Below are 16,754 nucleotides of genomic sequence, written 5' to 3'. Positions count from 1 at the left end.
TACAGGGTTACTGCAGCCTAGCGGAGAGAGGGAAAGAAAGAGAGGGGCGCTGGCAACACTGCTTCATCTCTTGTGAAGCTTCCCCCTTGCAAATGGGGACAGTGGCTTGAACCTGGGTACATGGTAATGTGTGTTCACACAGATGCACCATCACCCACCCCATGTTTTAAAGTTTTTGTTTTTTTTTTAAGATTAATTCATGGGGGACAGGTGGTGGTGGTGCACCTGGTTAAACACACACATTAAAGCGTGCAAGGACCCAGATTCAAGCTCCTGGTCCTCACCTGCAGGGGGAAAGCTTCAGGAGTGGTGACACAGTGTTGCAGGTATCTCTCTACCTCTTTCCTTTTCTGTTCTGCCCCCATCCCTCTCAACTTCTTTCTGTCTCTATCCAATAGTAAATAAATAAACATATTTTTAAAAAATTCTCATTTATGACAGGAGGGAGAGAGAACAGAGTATCACTCTAGCACATGGAATGCTGGGGATCAAACTCAGGACCACATGCTTAAGAGTCCAACACTTCATGCATCGTACCACTTCTCTGGGCTCCCTGCAGCCAATTTTTTTTTTTAAATGTCTTGAACTTTTATTTTTTTATTTTATTTATTTATTTTTTAATTTATTTCTTTACTGGGGAATTAATGTTTTACATTAAACAGTAAATACAATAGTTTGTACATGCATAACATTCCCCAGTTTCCCATTTAACAATACAACCCCCACTATGTCATTTATCATCCTTCATGGACCTGTATTCTCCCCACCCACCCACCCCAGAGTCTTTTACTTTGGTGCAATACCCTGCAGCCAAATTTTAACAGTGTCTCAGCCACACACTAGGTGACAGCAGGCAGCTCTTGGCTCACCATGGCGTTGGCATCCATGAGAAAATGCAGACTGTGGTCTGGGAGGTGGCACAGTGGATAAGGCACTAGCCTCTCAAGGATGAGGTCCTGAGTTCAATCTCTGGCAGCACATGTACCAGAGTGATATCTGGTTCTTCCTCTCTCTCTCTCTCTTCCTATCTTTCTCATTAATAAATAAATAAAATAATTTAAAAAAAAAGAAAAGAAAAAATGCAGACCTTCCCAAGGATAACTCAGGAGGGCATAGTTGTCCTTGAAAACTCCTTCCTGGGGAGTTGGGCGGTAGCGCAGTGGGTTAAGCACACGTGGTGCAAAGCGCAAGGACCAGCATAAGGATCCTGGTTTGAGCCCCCGACTCCCCACCTGCAGGGGAGTCACTTCACAAGTGGTGAAGCAGATCTGCAGGTGTCTATCTTTATCTCTCCATCTCCGTCTTCCCCTCCTCTCTCATTTCTCCCTTTCTATCCAACAACAATAACTACAATAAAACAACAAGGGCAACAAAAGGGAAGAAATAAATAAATATTTTTTTTAAAAAAAACTCCCTCCTGCCACTTGTCTGTGAAGGTAGACAACTCAGTGTGGTTACCATCTGATCATGGGTGAGCCTTGGAGTTCTATACTTCCTCTGCCCATTAGGAGCCCCTTTGTCCAGGGAAGTGCCTGGTTGTTTGTCTCCATGGCTGTTGGAGCATCCTAGGTGAGATCTGAGACAGGCTCATATGTGGATGGTCAAGGAAGACCAAAGAAGGCAGGCACTACAGCTTGGCAGGTGGCAGTTTCCCCAAGTGAGGGGCTGACGAGGCTTGTCTAGAACCGCTGCAGAGAAGCATATCTCCATGCTTGCTGGCTAACTCTTATAAATTCACCTTGCAGCCCAGGAGATGGTGCAGTGATAGAGCTTTGGACTTAGAAACAGGAGGTCCTGTGTGGTCTGGAGGTGGCGCAGTAGATAAAGTATTGGATTCTCAAGCATGAGGTCCTGAGTTCAATCCTCAGCAGCACATGTACCAGAGTGATGCCTAGTTCTTTCTCTCTCCTGTCTTCATGAATGAAAAAATAAGATCTTAAAAAAAAATGATAGGGAGTTGGGTGGTAGTATAGCAGGTTAAGTGCACGTGGCGCAAAGCACAAGGACTGGTGTAAGGATCCCAGTTTGAGCCTCCGGCTCCCCACCTACAGGGGAGTCACTTTACAGGCGGTGAAGCAGGTCTGCAGGTGTATATCTTTCTCTCCCCCTCTCTGTCTTCCTCTCCTCTCTCCATTCCTCTGTCCTATCTAACAATGACAACATCAGTAACTATAACAATAATGAAAATAACAAGGGCAACAAAAAGGGAAAATAAAAAAAAAAGAAAGAAACATGAGGTTCTAGGACCCGGGCAGTGGCACGCTGGGTTAAACACACATAGTGTGCAAGGATCTTGGTTAGAGCCCCTAGCTTCCCACCTGCAGAGGGGTCACTTTGCAAGCGGTGAAGCAGGTCTGCAGGTATCTTTCTTTCCCCCTCTGTCTTCCCCTCCTCTCTCTGTCCTATTCAACAAGAATAACAATAATAACAGTAACAACAACAACAATGGAAAGAAGATGGAGCAGTGGATTCGTGGTACAGGCACTGAGCCCCAGCAATAACCCTGGAGCAAAAAAAAGAAGAAGAAACAGGAGTTCCCAGGGTCAGTCCTTGGCACTGCTAGGCCAGACCACCTCTCTGGCCTGTGTGTCTGTCTGACTCTATCTCCGTATAATGGAATAAATAAGATAAATCTAAAGTTCATCTCAAGGCCTTCATGGACTCAGTGATGTACACAGTTTAGACTGTCTCAGTAACATTAGTGTCTCAAGGCTGTGTCCTCGCAAGGGCTCCTAGCATAGGGAAGACATTCCAAGGACAGTGCAGGAGTGTGGAGCCTTGATCACCCAGCCCAACCTGTAAGGCAACTGGGGGCCACATCCTCAGCAGCTTCAGCAGTGGGCTGTGCTCGTGTTGGGGTGTGCACTCTTCAGCTCACCTTCTGATGGCCCCTGGTGTGGTCAGGTTATCTATCATTAGACGCAAGGAAGGGCCCTAGGCCCTCCGAGGCAGATCATCTGCTCACCTGTCTTTGCTCTGCCTCCCCCTTCGCCAGCTCTACATAAGGAGGTCCTTCATGTTCTGATCGCTCACCAGTCTTTTGCCCCCCATCCCCAGCCCAAGTTGCTGCTCCCTTTGGCACTTGTCCAGAATTAATGTATTGTTCTCATCCTTAGTAGACTGACTACGTGACCCTGACTGCTTCCAAGGTTTTTGCTGAGGTCTCGTACTTATAAGATTCCTCCCAAGAGGGAGGCAAAGACAAAGACTGGGGAGAGAGCATAATGGTTATGCAAACTGACTTTCATGTTTGTTTTTTTAAATTTATTTCTTTATTGGGGAATTAATGTTTTACATCCAACAGTATGACTTTCATGTTTAAGGTTCTCAGCTCCCAGGTGTAATCACCACCACCACCACCACCACCGCCACCACCACCACCAAAAGGCAGAGTTGGATACTTCTCTGACAAAAAAGTAAACACACACCACAGCACTGCTCTACTTGCTAAGAAGCTTCACCTGGGTGGTCCATGGTAACCACTTAGGTTTATTAGAGAGAGTGCAAAACACTGCTTAGATCTGGCATATAGCAGTGTGGGGATCAAATCTGAATCCTCTGGGGTCCTCCGGCATGCAAATCCTATGCTCTTAGCATGGAAGGAGGAAGGGAGAGAGAGAGAATGAGAATGAACTAGAGCATCAGTCTGATACACTGGGAACTGAACTAAGCATTTCATTATTTCATTTGCAAGTCCTGTACTCTAGCCACTTACCATCCCCTGGGCTATTCTTTTTTAAAAAACTTAAATTTTTTTTTTATATTTATTTCCTTTTTGTTGCCCTTGTTGTTTTTATTATTGTTGTTGTAGTTATTGTTGTTGATGTCATCATTGTTGGATAGGACAGAGAGAAATGGAGAGAGGAGGGGAAGACAGAGAGAGAGGGAAAGACAGACACCTGCAGACCTGCTTCACTGCCTGTGAAGCGACTCCCCTGCAGGTGGGGAGATGGAGGCTCGAACCGGGATTCTCACACCACTCCTTGCGCTTTGCGCCACATGCGCTTAACCCACTGTGCTACCACCCGACTCCCTTTTATAAAAATTTTTAAAAGAGGCTTATTAATGAGAGAGAAAAAAAAACAGTGCCACTGGCATATATGATGCCCAGGAACCTGAACTTGGGACTTTATGCTTCAAAAGGTTTATCCACTGTGCTATCTCCCAGGCCATAAGATTTATTTCAGAAGGGAGGGATGGATACACACACACGAACACACACACATACAAGAATACACACATACAAACAACCAGTGACCTGGGAGGTGACTTCTATGATGCATGATGCCCTGGATTCCATTCTCAGTGTTGCACATATCAAAACTGCTCTTATTTCTCTTGCTGCCACTCATGAAATAACAAATATATATATTTTTAAACTTTATTAGTGACTTAATATTGATTAACAAAGTTATAAGATAATAGGTATAATTCTGCACTGTTCCCACCACCAGAGTTCTGTCTCCCCATTCCCTCCACTGGAAGCTACAGTAGTTCTCCCAAAGTTGCAGATATGTTGTTGACTATTATTTATTTTTTCAATTTAAAAAAAAATTTATTTTCCCTTTTGTTGCCCTTGTTTTTTATTATTGTTGTAGTTATTGCTGTTGTTATTGATGTTGTCACTGTTAGATAGGACACAGAGAAATGGATAGAGGACAGGAAGACAGAGGGGGGGGAAGATAAGACACCTGCAGACCTGCTTCACTGCCTGTGAAGCAACTCCCCCACAGGTGGGGAGCCAGGGGCTCGAACTGGGATCCTTACATTGATCTTTGCGCTTCACGCCATGTACACTTAACCCGCTGCACTACCACCTGACTCCCTTGATTCTGATTTATGATGGTACCAGGGGATGGAATCTGGAACCTTGAACCCTCAGGCATAAACATCTTTTGCATAACCATGATGCTATCACCTTAGCCTAAGCCTGGAGTTTCACTTATTAATTTTTTTAAAGATTTTATTTATTTATTAATGAGAAAGATAGGAGAGAGAAAGAACCAGACATCACTCTGGCACATGTGCTGCTGGGATCGAACTCAGGACCTCATGTTTGAGAGTCCAAAGCTTTATCACTACGCCACCTCCCAGACCACAACTTACTAATTTTTAAAAAATATTTATTTATTCCCGTTTGTTGCCCTTGTTGTTTTATTGTTGTAGTTATTGTGTTATTATTGATGTTGTCGTTGTTGGATAGGACAGAGAAAAATGGAGAGAGGAGGGGAAGACAGAGGAGGAAAGAGACACCTGCAGACCTGCTTCACTGACTTGTGAAGCAACTCACCTGCAGGTGGGGAGCTGGGGGCTCGAACTGGGATCCTCATGTCGGTCCTTGTGCTTTGCGTCATCTGCACTTAACCCACTGTGCTACTGCCCAACTCCCCACTTACTAATTACCAGAGCACTGCTCAGTTTTTGGCTGTGGTGCTGCAGGGATTGAACCTGGGACTTCAGAGCCTCAGGCATAAGCAACTTCTACATAACTACTATGCTATCTCCCCCCCAGCCATGTTTTTTTTTTTTTACTGACTTTGCAATCACCTTTTTTTTTTTTTTTTAATTATCTTTATTTATTGGATAGGGAAATCCAGAAATTGAGAGGGAAAGGGGAGAAAGAGAGGCACCTATAACACTGCTTCACCACTTGTGAAACTTTCTCCCTGTAGGTGGGAACCAGGGGCTCCAACCTGGGTCCTAGTGCATTGTAATATGTGTGCTTAACCAGGTGCACCACCACCTAGCCCCTACAATTACCTTTACTGGAGCCCAAATTGTCAAGTATAACTTGAAAGGACAGAATATTTCCAAAACCTGCATTCCTCCCTCCCCACTCCCTCCCATAAGAAGTGCCAGTATGCACTATGTCGCTATAACACATTGTTGGGAACTCAAACCTGTGCAGTTGAACTTGAATTCATAATGTCTCACCTGCTGAGGGGCCTGGGAGGCAGCTTAGTGGTAGAGAGCATATCTATAGAATGCTCAGGTGTCTCCCCATAAACAAAATTAAGTGAAAAATAGGACCTTGGAGGTGGTTCAGGAATATGGCACATGCAGATGGCCCAAGTTCATTCCTGGGCTATGGATTAAAACAAAAGTTACAGTCTGGGAGGCTGTGCAATGGTGGAGTTCTAGACTTACAAGCATTAGGCTCCAGGTTTGGTCTCTTACATTGCATGTGTCAGAGTGATACTGTGGTTTTCTCTCTCTCATGAGAGAAAACTCTTGGGACTAGAAAAGTGCTCACCAGGTAGAGCACCTGTAATGCCATGCACATAAACCAGATTTGAGCTTCTCCCAAGTAAGGTGCTAGGGCAATGGAGAAAGTTATTGTGCTCTGGTGTCTACCCGAGTCTACCTGAAAAATAGGTCCTGGAGCAGTGAAAACAAACATGCATGAAGCCCCAGTTGTGTACACACACAGGTTGTATGTGTGGGTAAGAAATGTTAGGGGGAAAAATACTAGGGGGCTCTGAAACCCAATTCCATTAGGACCCAGAGAGAGTAGAGGGGGAAAAGGAAGACATTTGGAAGTAGTAATAGGTATAGCTGTGACTTAAAATAGAAGAGAAGCCAGGACCACAGAAAAAATAGAAAATAGGGGCGGGGTAGACAGTGTAATGGTTATGCAAAAGACTCTCATGCCTGAGGCTTCAGAGTCCCAAATTCAGTCCCTTACACCACCATAAACCAGAGCTGAGCAGTGCTCTGGCAGGGAAAAAAAAAACAAAAACAAAAGAAAGGAAAAATATTAGACAGATAGTTGTAGAGTTGTATAAATAATAGTCAACCCATATCTGTGACCTTGGAAGAGTCACTACAGTTTCCAAAGGAGGGAATAGGGATACAATTCTGGTGGTGGGAATGGTGTAGAATTAATTGTATTGTACCTGTTATTTTGTAACACACTAGAAGAAAAAAGACAAAAATGGTTAGCTGCATGGACACATGAATATCACACATAGCCACAACTAATTCTGCAGCTAGTTTATTTATTTACCAGGGCACAGCACAGCTCTGGCTTGTGGTGCTGGGGGTTGAATCTAGGACCGCAAGGCCTCAGGCACAAAAGTCTCTTTGTATATCCATTGTGTTATTTTCTCAGCTGGAAGCTAATGTTCTATAGTGGCATGGAAGACACTAGGTTTATTCCTATTGAATTTTCAACTAAACTGACATTTAGGTAAACAAATCATGGGTAAAATGAGAGGACAGAGAAGTTGGGGCCTGCTCTGTGGTGGTACAGAACTGACCAGAGACAACAGGTACACACGCAGACCCAAAATGTTGTAATAAACTTTATTTGGGAACACTGAAATTTGATTTCAATTGTTTTTACTTCCTTTTAGAAAAAAGACCAAGAAACAATTCAATGTAATTTTCAAGTGTCTAAAATCGTCATCTTTTGCTTTTTCCTAACCATAAAGAAATTGTATAAACCATTCTCAGACCTGTGACAAACTAAGGAACATTAACAGTTTCAAGAATTTATATGAGGAACCAGTTCCAATAAGACAGCACTAAACCAAAAGTGGCTAGGAGGACAGGAGCTCCTGTGGACAAAAGCTAGAGGCAAACTTTTACAAGACCAGAAGCAAATTGAAGGATCTGGCTAACAACTGGGGTCACTTAGCTGATTTTTGTGCCCACTCTTAAATTTCACTTCCTTGGATACAAGTGCATTTACAGGGATTTAATCTGGCTCAGGTTTGGGTCTCCTCATGTAGGGAAAAGGCTTTGGAGCCACCCACCCACCCAGCTTAATGGCTACACAAAAATAGACTATGCCAGTCCTGCTCCAGGACCACATCAGTCCACAAATAATCAAGCACTGGAACAGAATTAAGTTTTAATCCTCTGGCCCTTTTGTCAGCTTGAAGTTTTTGTTAAGAGAAAGAAAGCAGTATTATGCACAGAAGAACCTGGAAAACATATGGCCTCACCCTCTGGTTCTGACTGTACCCATAGTGCTGCAAAGCCAATTCCCTTCTGGGAAGCATATAATCAGTGACCAACTTGTCTTTCTGAGAGGATGGGATCAGAGACCCTTTCAGTGCTCAGAAGTTCCACGTGCCAGAGAATGGCTGAACAGGTGGGCATGTATACCTATGATGTTGGTTCCTGTCTCATTGTTGGATAGCCCTCAAAGCCTAATGCTTACTTTATAGTCTGTTAGAGAACAAGCCTAACTATCTGGGTGAGTAGCCAAGGAAAGGGTTATAAAACCCATTTCGTCAGTTGATAATAGTCTTGGATCTTTTACACTGACCCTTCTGGACACAAGTTCAGGGTGGAGGAGGGGGTGTCTAGGACCTGTGCTTTCAGTACCGGCATTGCTGCCTGAGAATATATCACAGGGTACCTGGCTCTGCAACAGCTGGCAATTAGGCCAGCCCACTATGGGGCTGAAATCCTCATTCACATGTTGAAATGCCTCCTGAATTCTGTTGTTTTCTGATACCACCAGAAAGCTCCAGAGCTTCCTAGGGCAAACACAATAACTAGGACTCGTTCACTTGAAACAAACCCCACAATCAACTAGTAGCCAGGAGTGCTGCCAAAGCTGCAATATCGGGAGTCGGGCAGTAGTGCAGCGGGTTAAGTGCAGGTGGCGCAAAGTGCAAGGACCGGCATAAAGATCCCGGTTCAAGCCCCCAGCTCCCTACCTGCAGGGGAGTCGCTTCACAGGCGGTGAAGCAGGTCTGCAGGTATCTATCTTTCCTCTCTGTCTTCCCTTCCTCTCTCCATTTCTCTCTGTCCTATCCAACAACAATGACATCAATAATAACTATAACAATAAAACAACAAGGGCAACAAAAGGGAATGAATAAATAAATAAATATTTTTAAAAAGCTGCAATATCTTAGGACCTGCCTTGGTTTAACTACACCAGTGTGGTGGCCACCCAAATTGAGTATCACCTCTGTACCTCTGGGTCCTGTGTGACTATGGGGAAAATGGGCCTTTGCATGAAGACAGATGTCTTTGACTCAAATACTGTCTCTGATTCCTGGTGGTAACACTACAACCAGCAGGTCTCACATGACATCAGTGGGCCACATAGGAACCTGTTTACAGTTGATGAGTCCAGTATCCAGTCAGGGTAGACAATGCAGGCCAGATTCCCAATCGTTTCCTGGAGGCTACAATGAATACTGTGACAGAAAGAGAACTGAACATATGGTGCCAGTTTGCAGGTCAGATAACTGGGTGGCTGACATATATGAAAAAATCACGTTCAGTGAAGAAGGCTTCAGACTAAGGGACAGGCAGGAGGTGATGTTTCCTGCATGTCATTAAAATGTCACATGACATCTGACCTGGGCTGGGTTTTTTGTTTGTTTGTTTGTTTGATTTTTTAACCAGAGCACTGATCAACTCTGGCTTATGGTGGTGGTGTGGGAGTGTTGAATCTGGGACTTGAGAGCCTCAGGCACAAGTGTCTCTTTGCATAACCCTAAGGCTATCTACCCCACCCCCCTGGGCTGCTTCTTAAGGTCCTGCAGTAAATACTTGTGGGGTGAGGCAATACTTAGCATGCCAGTTTCTAACAGAGAGGCTTGCTCACCACTTCTGGTAAAAATGTAAGGCTGCCCAAGTTGTTTCTTGGCTGACACACACCTAGCACATACAGTACCAGGGCCCTGTGCTGCCTCCTGCTAAACAGTTGTGGAAAGGGCTCATTGGTTGGTTTGTAGGTATCCCCAGCTCTGGCAGAGATACATGCTTTGAGGAAATCCAATAAGAGCAAAAGGTGTTGTATAGACACCATGCTCAGATCTCATTGAGTAAAAGGTGTGATTAAAGGATGGTATGTGGGCACTCTTCTGCAGGCACAATTAGAGGTAACTTCACAAAGTGTTTAGCTTTCCTTATGACCCTATGCTCAGATAAGCAAACAGGCTCTTGATTTCAGGAGTCATTGAAGTCACACAGCAAGTCCCGGGTTCACACCTTGTTAATGAAGTTTGTATAGTTCCTACTCAATTGACTTCTACCACAATGATCAGCTCAGGGGGCTTTGGTAGCTATACCCCTGGGATGCTGTAATGGGGGATAAGATTAAAGCTACAAGGTAGAAGGGAATTTGGACTTGGGTAGCATGAGCTAACACACCCTCACTGAAGCATCTGGTACTAAATAGAGCTGCTTGGTTAACTCCTAACCTTATCTGGCAGAGCTCATGGGCTTTCCCATGTCTTTTCTTCATCCAAAGGGTGTCTGTGTGGGGATCCTCCTTCTGTGTACCCAACTGTATACTTGCCTTTGATGAGGAGCACATAACAGGTCACAAATATTCCATCAACTAAATTTTATGAATTTGGGTATTTCTTTTTTTTAACCAGAGCACTGCTCAGCTCTGGCTTATTGCGGTGTGGGGGGATTGAACCTGGGACTTGATGGAGCCTCAGGCATGAGAGTCTGTTTGCATAACCATTATGCTATCTACCCCCCACCCAGGTATTTCCTTTTTTAAGAGCAACCCTGTTTCTTAACTATTATTCTACATTATTGTCAATATAAAGATTCCCATATGAAATAAGTTAAGGCTGTAGGTTTATTCACATTTACAATGGCAAATGCTCTATCCCATGTGAGTTTTCTGGTGCTGAGTAAGTCTTGAGCTCCGATTAAATGCCTTTCCACATTCATTACATTTGTAGGGCTTTTCTCCAGTATGTATTCTCTGATGTATAATTAGATGAGAACGCCACCTGAATATTTTCTCACATTCATCACACTTATGCAGTTTCTTTACAGTACTAGCCTTTTTGCGGCTCATGTGGGCAGAGCCTTCTAGAGTACTCCCATACTCATGACACCACTGGGCTCGAGTATGGATCCTCTGGTGCTCAATGAGATAGGAGCTGCGGCTAAAGGCCTTCCCACACTCGCTGCACCCATAGGGCTTCACTCCAGCATGGATTATCTGGTGTTGGAAAAGGGTTGAGTTTTGACTGAAGGCTTTTCCACACTCACTACACTTATAGGGCCTCTCCCCAGTGTGGACTCTCTGATGGATTGTGAGCTGTGTGCTCATGCTAAAAGCCTTCCCACACTGTAGGCACTCATAGGGCTTCTCCCCCTTATGGATTCTCTGATGGTAAATGAGGCTAGAACTCTGGCTGAAAGCTTTTCCACAATCACTGCATTCATAGGGCTTCTCACCGGTGTGAATTCTCTGGTGCTGAATTAGGTGGGAACCTTGGACAAAGCCTTTCCCACACTCCTCACATTTAAATGGCTTTTCCCCAGTGTGAGTTCTCTGGTGGCGAATAAGTCGAGAACTACAACCGAAAGCTTTTGCACACTTGTTGCACTTATAAGGTTTCTCACCAGTGTGAGTTAGCTGATGTTGACTAAGGCGAGAGACCCATCTAAAAGCCTTCCCACATTCATCACACTTAAATGGTTTCTCTGTGGTGTGAACCCTTTCCAAACTCTCCAGGGTTCTAGGGACTTGTGGTTTCTCTCCCACATGCATCCGCTGGTGCTGAGCAAGGGTTGAGCTCTGGCTGAAGGCCTTCCCACACTCTTTGCAGGGGTAGGGTTTCTCTCCAGTGTGAGTCCTCTGGTGTCTAACTAGTTGTGACTGCTGACTAAAGGCCTTTCCGCACTCATGGCAGGAGTAGGGCCGCTCTCCTGTATGCACCCTCTGGTGATGAATGAGGCTAGAGCTCTGACCAAAGGCCTTTCCACATTCCTCACATCTGTAAGGCTTCTCTCCAGTATGTATTCTTTGATGTTGAATCAGTTTTGAGCTCAAGCGAAAGGCCTTCCCACACTCAATGCATTTGAATGGCTTCTCCCCAGTGTGGATTCTCTGGTGTTGATTCAGTTGTGAGCACAACCTAAAGACTTTCCCACACTCCTCACACCTGAATGCCTTATCTCCATCACAGTGTCTTTGGAATCTCCCTTGGGGGCAGTTAAGTTTTTCCTGGCATTCCTGACATTTGCCAAGTTTCTTCTCTGTGTTAATCTCACACTGCAGAGTAATTGCTGATGTACATCTGAAACTTCTGCCACACATATCACATTTTGAGGATGACCCTTCTGCAGAGCTACCCTGACTTCTATCAGGTTGATGACCTAGATGACCACCTTCCTCGTCATCCTCCTTGAAGGTCTTTCTGGGAGCCAAGCTTCCTGTGTTCTGGAGGAGGGAGTTTACTCTTAGCACAGGGCTGCATGGTTGACTTTCAGACCAAATCTCAGAACCACAGGTGTATCCAAAGTCAGGACTCTGAGGAAGACTGTGTGGGGGAGTTTTGACCATGACCACATGGGATTCTGATTTTAAAATGACAGTGTCCTCACAGGCCTGCCCACTATCAGTGCCAATTGTAGAATCTGAAATAAAAATAAAAAGTCCCTTATCCTTTGTGCTTAGAGAAAGTTGAAGATAGTGGGCCAGGTGGTAGTGCACCAGGTTAAGCACACATAGTATGAAGTACAAGGACCCATGCAAAGATCCCAGTTCAAACCCCCTGGCTCCCTACCTGCAGGCAGGTCACTTTGCAAGTGGTGAAGCAGGTCTGCAGATGCCTATCTTTCTCTCCCCCCTTCTGTCTTCCCCTCCTTTCTCAAGTTCTCTGTCCTATATAACAATATATACACACACACATATATAAATATATAGATAGATAGATAGATATTATTATCCTATATGACAACAGCAACAACAATAATAGCAACAACAATGGAAAAAAGATGGTCACCAGGAGCAGTGGATTCATAGCGCAGACACCAAGCCTCAGTAATTAACCCTGAAGGCCAAAAAAATGCAAAGATGGGGTGGTTTGTGGGGACTGAGCTGCCACAGGGCAGACTGTATAAAGCAAGGATACTTCCAAGGGCAAGGTACTGAGATGTTGATACCTTTGGCAGTTCTCAAAATGTAGTTTCCTTCTTGTACCCACTCAACTGAGCACTTAGCATAGTTAACCATACTTGTATGAGGATGAGACATTAGTGGAGAGGCTCATCTCAAAGGAACTGATATGAAGAAAAACCCATAAATAAGCAAAATGAAGACTGAGGAGGATGTGGAAAATTCACTGAAAGAGGGGGCCAGGTGGTGGCACACTTGGTTAGGCCCACACACTACAGTGTGCAAGAGCCTAGTTTCAAGCCCTTGGTCCCCACCTGCAGGAGTGAAGCTTCATGAGAGGTAAAGTAGGTCTGCAGGTGTCTCTGTGTCTCTTTCTCTATTTCCCCCTTTCATAAATTATTTTTTTTATTTTTATTTTTGCCTGCTTTCTTTTTTAACCAGAGCACTGGTCAGCTCTGGCTTATGATGGGGATTGAACTTTGGACTTCAGAGCCTCAGGCATGGCAGTTTGTTTGCATAACCATTATGCTATTTACCCTCACTGAACATGTTTTTTATTTTAGTTTTTTATTGCCACTAGGATGAGAGGAGGAATATTTGTAACACTGTCCCCACTGCTTGTGAAGCTTCCCAATGAAACCTTAGTGGCAAGAAAAAAAAAAAAGGAAGAAAGGAAAAAGCAAAAACTAATCAGGAGTAGAGGGGTAGGTAGGAAAAAGAGAAGGATGAGGTGAATGAGCTGCTCAAGCACATACAATGGGTTAGCCCAAGGAAAGGCTATCTACTTGGATGGAATATGTATAGGACTCCACATTAAACTCTTCCTCCTTCAGCTGTATCAAATCCCTCCTTCAGACCTGTGCCTACTAGTCCCTCTTTGCTGCCCACACTCACTGGTTCTCAAGACATCTTCCTTATGGACTCTCTAAACAAGTTAGCCTCTTTCTGTTCTTCAGTCCAGACCCCACCTCCTCTGCAGTCAAGATCATATCCAGGATCTTCAAAATGAACATTATGAATATAATCATAACCAATTTCATAACCAGTTTCATGAGCAGCTCAGTTCTACTCCATGGTGAAATTCAGGAACAGGTTCAGGGTTCCTGGTAACTCCTGACATGAGTGCTTAGTTCAGTGATATGCACATTGGTTATGGGTGTGGGACAGGCCACCATACACTGAGCATCTCTATGCATAAACAATAGTCATTCTTCCATTAGTCTTCATGATAACCTAGTGAGATCTAATAGCTCCCTGACAGAGCAAGAGGTTGTGGCTGCCTATAGTTGGACAGCTATGGACATTCAGGAACAAACTTGGATCTGTGCCCTTAAATATGCACCATATCAATCTCATTAGGACCTGAAGACATAGAGACGCTCCTGTTTGGTTCTCATGTATCTCTTTCTCTGTGCAATCACAAAACTTGGCAAGCCCGCTCCTTTAACAGGGCAGGATGGGAGCTGGGTAATAGTGCAGCAGGTTAAGCGCATATGGAGCAAAGCATATGGACTGGCATAAGGATCGCGTTTCTAGCCCCCCCCGCTCCCCACCTGCAGGGGGGTTGCCTCACAAGAGGTGAAGCAGGTCTGCAGATGTTTATCTTTCTCTCCCCCACTATGTCTTACTCTCCTCTCTCTGTCCAATCCAACAACAATGACATCAACAACAACAACAACAATAAACAAGGGCAACAAAAGGGAAAAAATAACCTCCAGTAGTGGATTCATAGTGCAGGCACTGACAGTGACAACCCTCGAGACCAAAAACCAAACAAACAAAAAACAGGGTAGGATGTTCCTTTTGCTTTCCTCTTCTGTGAAGATGAGTATGTATAAGTGTACTCTCTCTGCATCTTTCCAGAAATGCATGGCTCCAAAAGCCAGTCACAGAAGAAGGTCACATTGCCTACTAGGTGTGAGCTGGGTCTTCTGCCAATTAGGAGATAGCAAGCCTGTGTGGCTGGATAGCTGCATATGTGGGAACAAGGCCTCACTCTGGTTTCTGGCTACTGTGTCATGTTTTTTTTTTTTTTTTTTTTTTTAACTCCCCTACAACTGGTTTCCAGGCAGCAACCTCAGGTTTTTCTGTATGACTTAGATCTATCCATACCTACATTACAGTGCACAGAGCAGGGCCTGTGTTTTCCTGTTTACTCACTTGTGATACTCCATGTCACCACCCTAGGTGATCCTATGCCTCCTCCTCTCCTCAACCACTTAAACACCTGCCTGAGAAAGTCAAAGTTGCCAGAATCTAAAGCTGTTCCAGCTGCACTGACAGGACAGGCTTTATTAAACAGCACATGGTAGTTTGTCAGGTGTGTTTCACATGGATTGGTTCTTCCCAAGTATGTAATTTGTCACTACCATGATTCTTTGGAGCCCCACTCACCATCTTGATACTCCCTACTCACCTATCAACAAAATGAAGCTGAGTTCAGCTCACATTTGATTAATTTCTCTACTAGGATAATAATCAAGGAGTAACATTTTTTTTTTCTTTCCCCAGAGCACTGCTCAACTCTGGTTTATGGTGGAGTGGGGAATTGAACCTGGGACTTAGGAGCTTCAGGCATGAGAGTCTCTGCATAATCATTATGCTATCTACCCCCACCCAGGAGAAACTTCTTTGTCATTTTGACTGTGTACCATTGTGTTTACTGGTGATATCCCCACTGGTCCCATCAGCAACACATAACTAAAAGCCCCAGCTTTTTCTTTTAAGTTTATTTACTGGGCCTGCAAAATAATTCACTTGGATAGTGTGCTGCTTTGCCCTGTGTATGAACCAGGTTTGAGCCCAGCCACTACTGCATGAAGAAAGCTTCTGTGCTATGGTCTATCTTTCTCTGCTTCTTTGTTTCTATCTTAAAGAAAAACAAAGGAAAAAAAAATGACAACAATAACAAAAACATAACAACAAGGGCAACAAAAGGGAAAAAATAGCTTCCAGGAGTAGTGTATTCATAGTGCAGGCACCAGAGCTGAGCAGTGCTCGGTAAAAAAAAAAAAAAAAAAAAAAAAAATGAGAGGAAGGGAGATAGGGAAAGAGAAAGGTAGATACAGGGCTGAAGAGACAGCATAATGGAGGGACTGGGTGGTGGCACACTTGGTTGAGCATATGTTACAATGCATATGGAGCCAGGTTCGAGCCCCTAGTCCCCACCTGCAGGGGGAAATCTTTGTGAGTGGTGAAGCAGTATTGCAGGTGTCTCTGTGTCTCTCTTCCTCTCTATCACTCTCTTCCCTCTGAAATTCTGTCTTCATTTTTGTCAAAAGGTGTGTTTTGTGCTTACTTTTATCTCCCCTGAGGCAGGCCTAGGACTAGCTTATACTCGCAATGGGCTAGCCCCTGTGGTCCCATGACATTGCCAGGTACCCCACAAGCTTGCATGATTGACCCCTGGACTCAGTGTCCAGGCTCCCACACTCAGGGCCATTGCTAGGAGCAGATTTTTTTTTGCCCAGAGCACTGCTCAGCTCTGGCTTATAGTAGTGCAGGGGAGAGACTTTGGAGCCTCAGACATGAGAGTCTCTTTGCATAACCACTGTGCTATCTAACACTCCCCCCACCCCCCTGTCAGGAGCACACTCTCTGCACTCTCCTCTACTGCTGTGTCTGAGTACTACACTCAGCTATAGACCCCAGCCTCACCTGTCTGGGATGTCCTTGGCATCTCTGTCCCCTCCACTCCCTGCAGGTCGAGGACCCATGGCTCTTGCCCCTGCTCCAGCCGGGAGATCAGCTCAGGCTTGAAGACCAGGAATCCTGCTGTGGAGGGGTAGAGGAGACTATGTCAGTGTGGGGTGTGAAGGCACAGACAGAACTTTTGATTACAGCATCATGGGTTGGAGAATGGCCTCTCCAACTGGGTCTGCTGGGTCTCTGAGTCTGGAGAGTGACAGATGTC

At 44.7% G+C, this 16,754-nt stretch overlaps 1 protein-coding gene across 7 annotated transcripts in view; it reads right to left on the bottom strand.

Moving 5' to 3' along the window:
* Window positions 1–16,754, bottom strand: part of LOC132540280 (zinc finger protein 7-like) — a 39,324-nt gene that overhangs the window by 14,279 nt on the left and 8,291 nt on the right. For 6 of the 7 annotated variants that reach the window (XM_060197064.1, XM_060197071.1, XM_060197074.1 and 3 more), the window contains 2 exons: window positions 16,499–16,615; window positions 10,547–12,360 (listed from right to left, as the gene is read on the bottom strand). In XM_060197064.1, coding sequence (XP_060053047.1) covers window positions 10,592–12,360; window positions 16,499–16,615 — 1,886 coding nt within the window. In that variant the 3' untranslated portion in view covers window positions 10,547–10,591. Of the gene's footprint in view, window positions 1–10,546; window positions 12,361–16,498; window positions 16,616–16,754 lie in introns of those variants that run through there. The other variant, XM_060197078.1, reaches the window with a different exon arrangement.

The sequence above is a fragment of the Erinaceus europaeus genome, chromosome 1 (genome assembly GCF_950295315.1).
Source record: "Erinaceus europaeus chromosome 1, mEriEur2.1, whole genome shotgun sequence".
Lineage (NCBI taxonomy): Eukaryota > Metazoa > Chordata > Mammalia > Eulipotyphla > Erinaceidae > Erinaceus > Erinaceus europaeus.
This window is presented reverse-complemented; position numbering and strand designations above follow the sequence as displayed.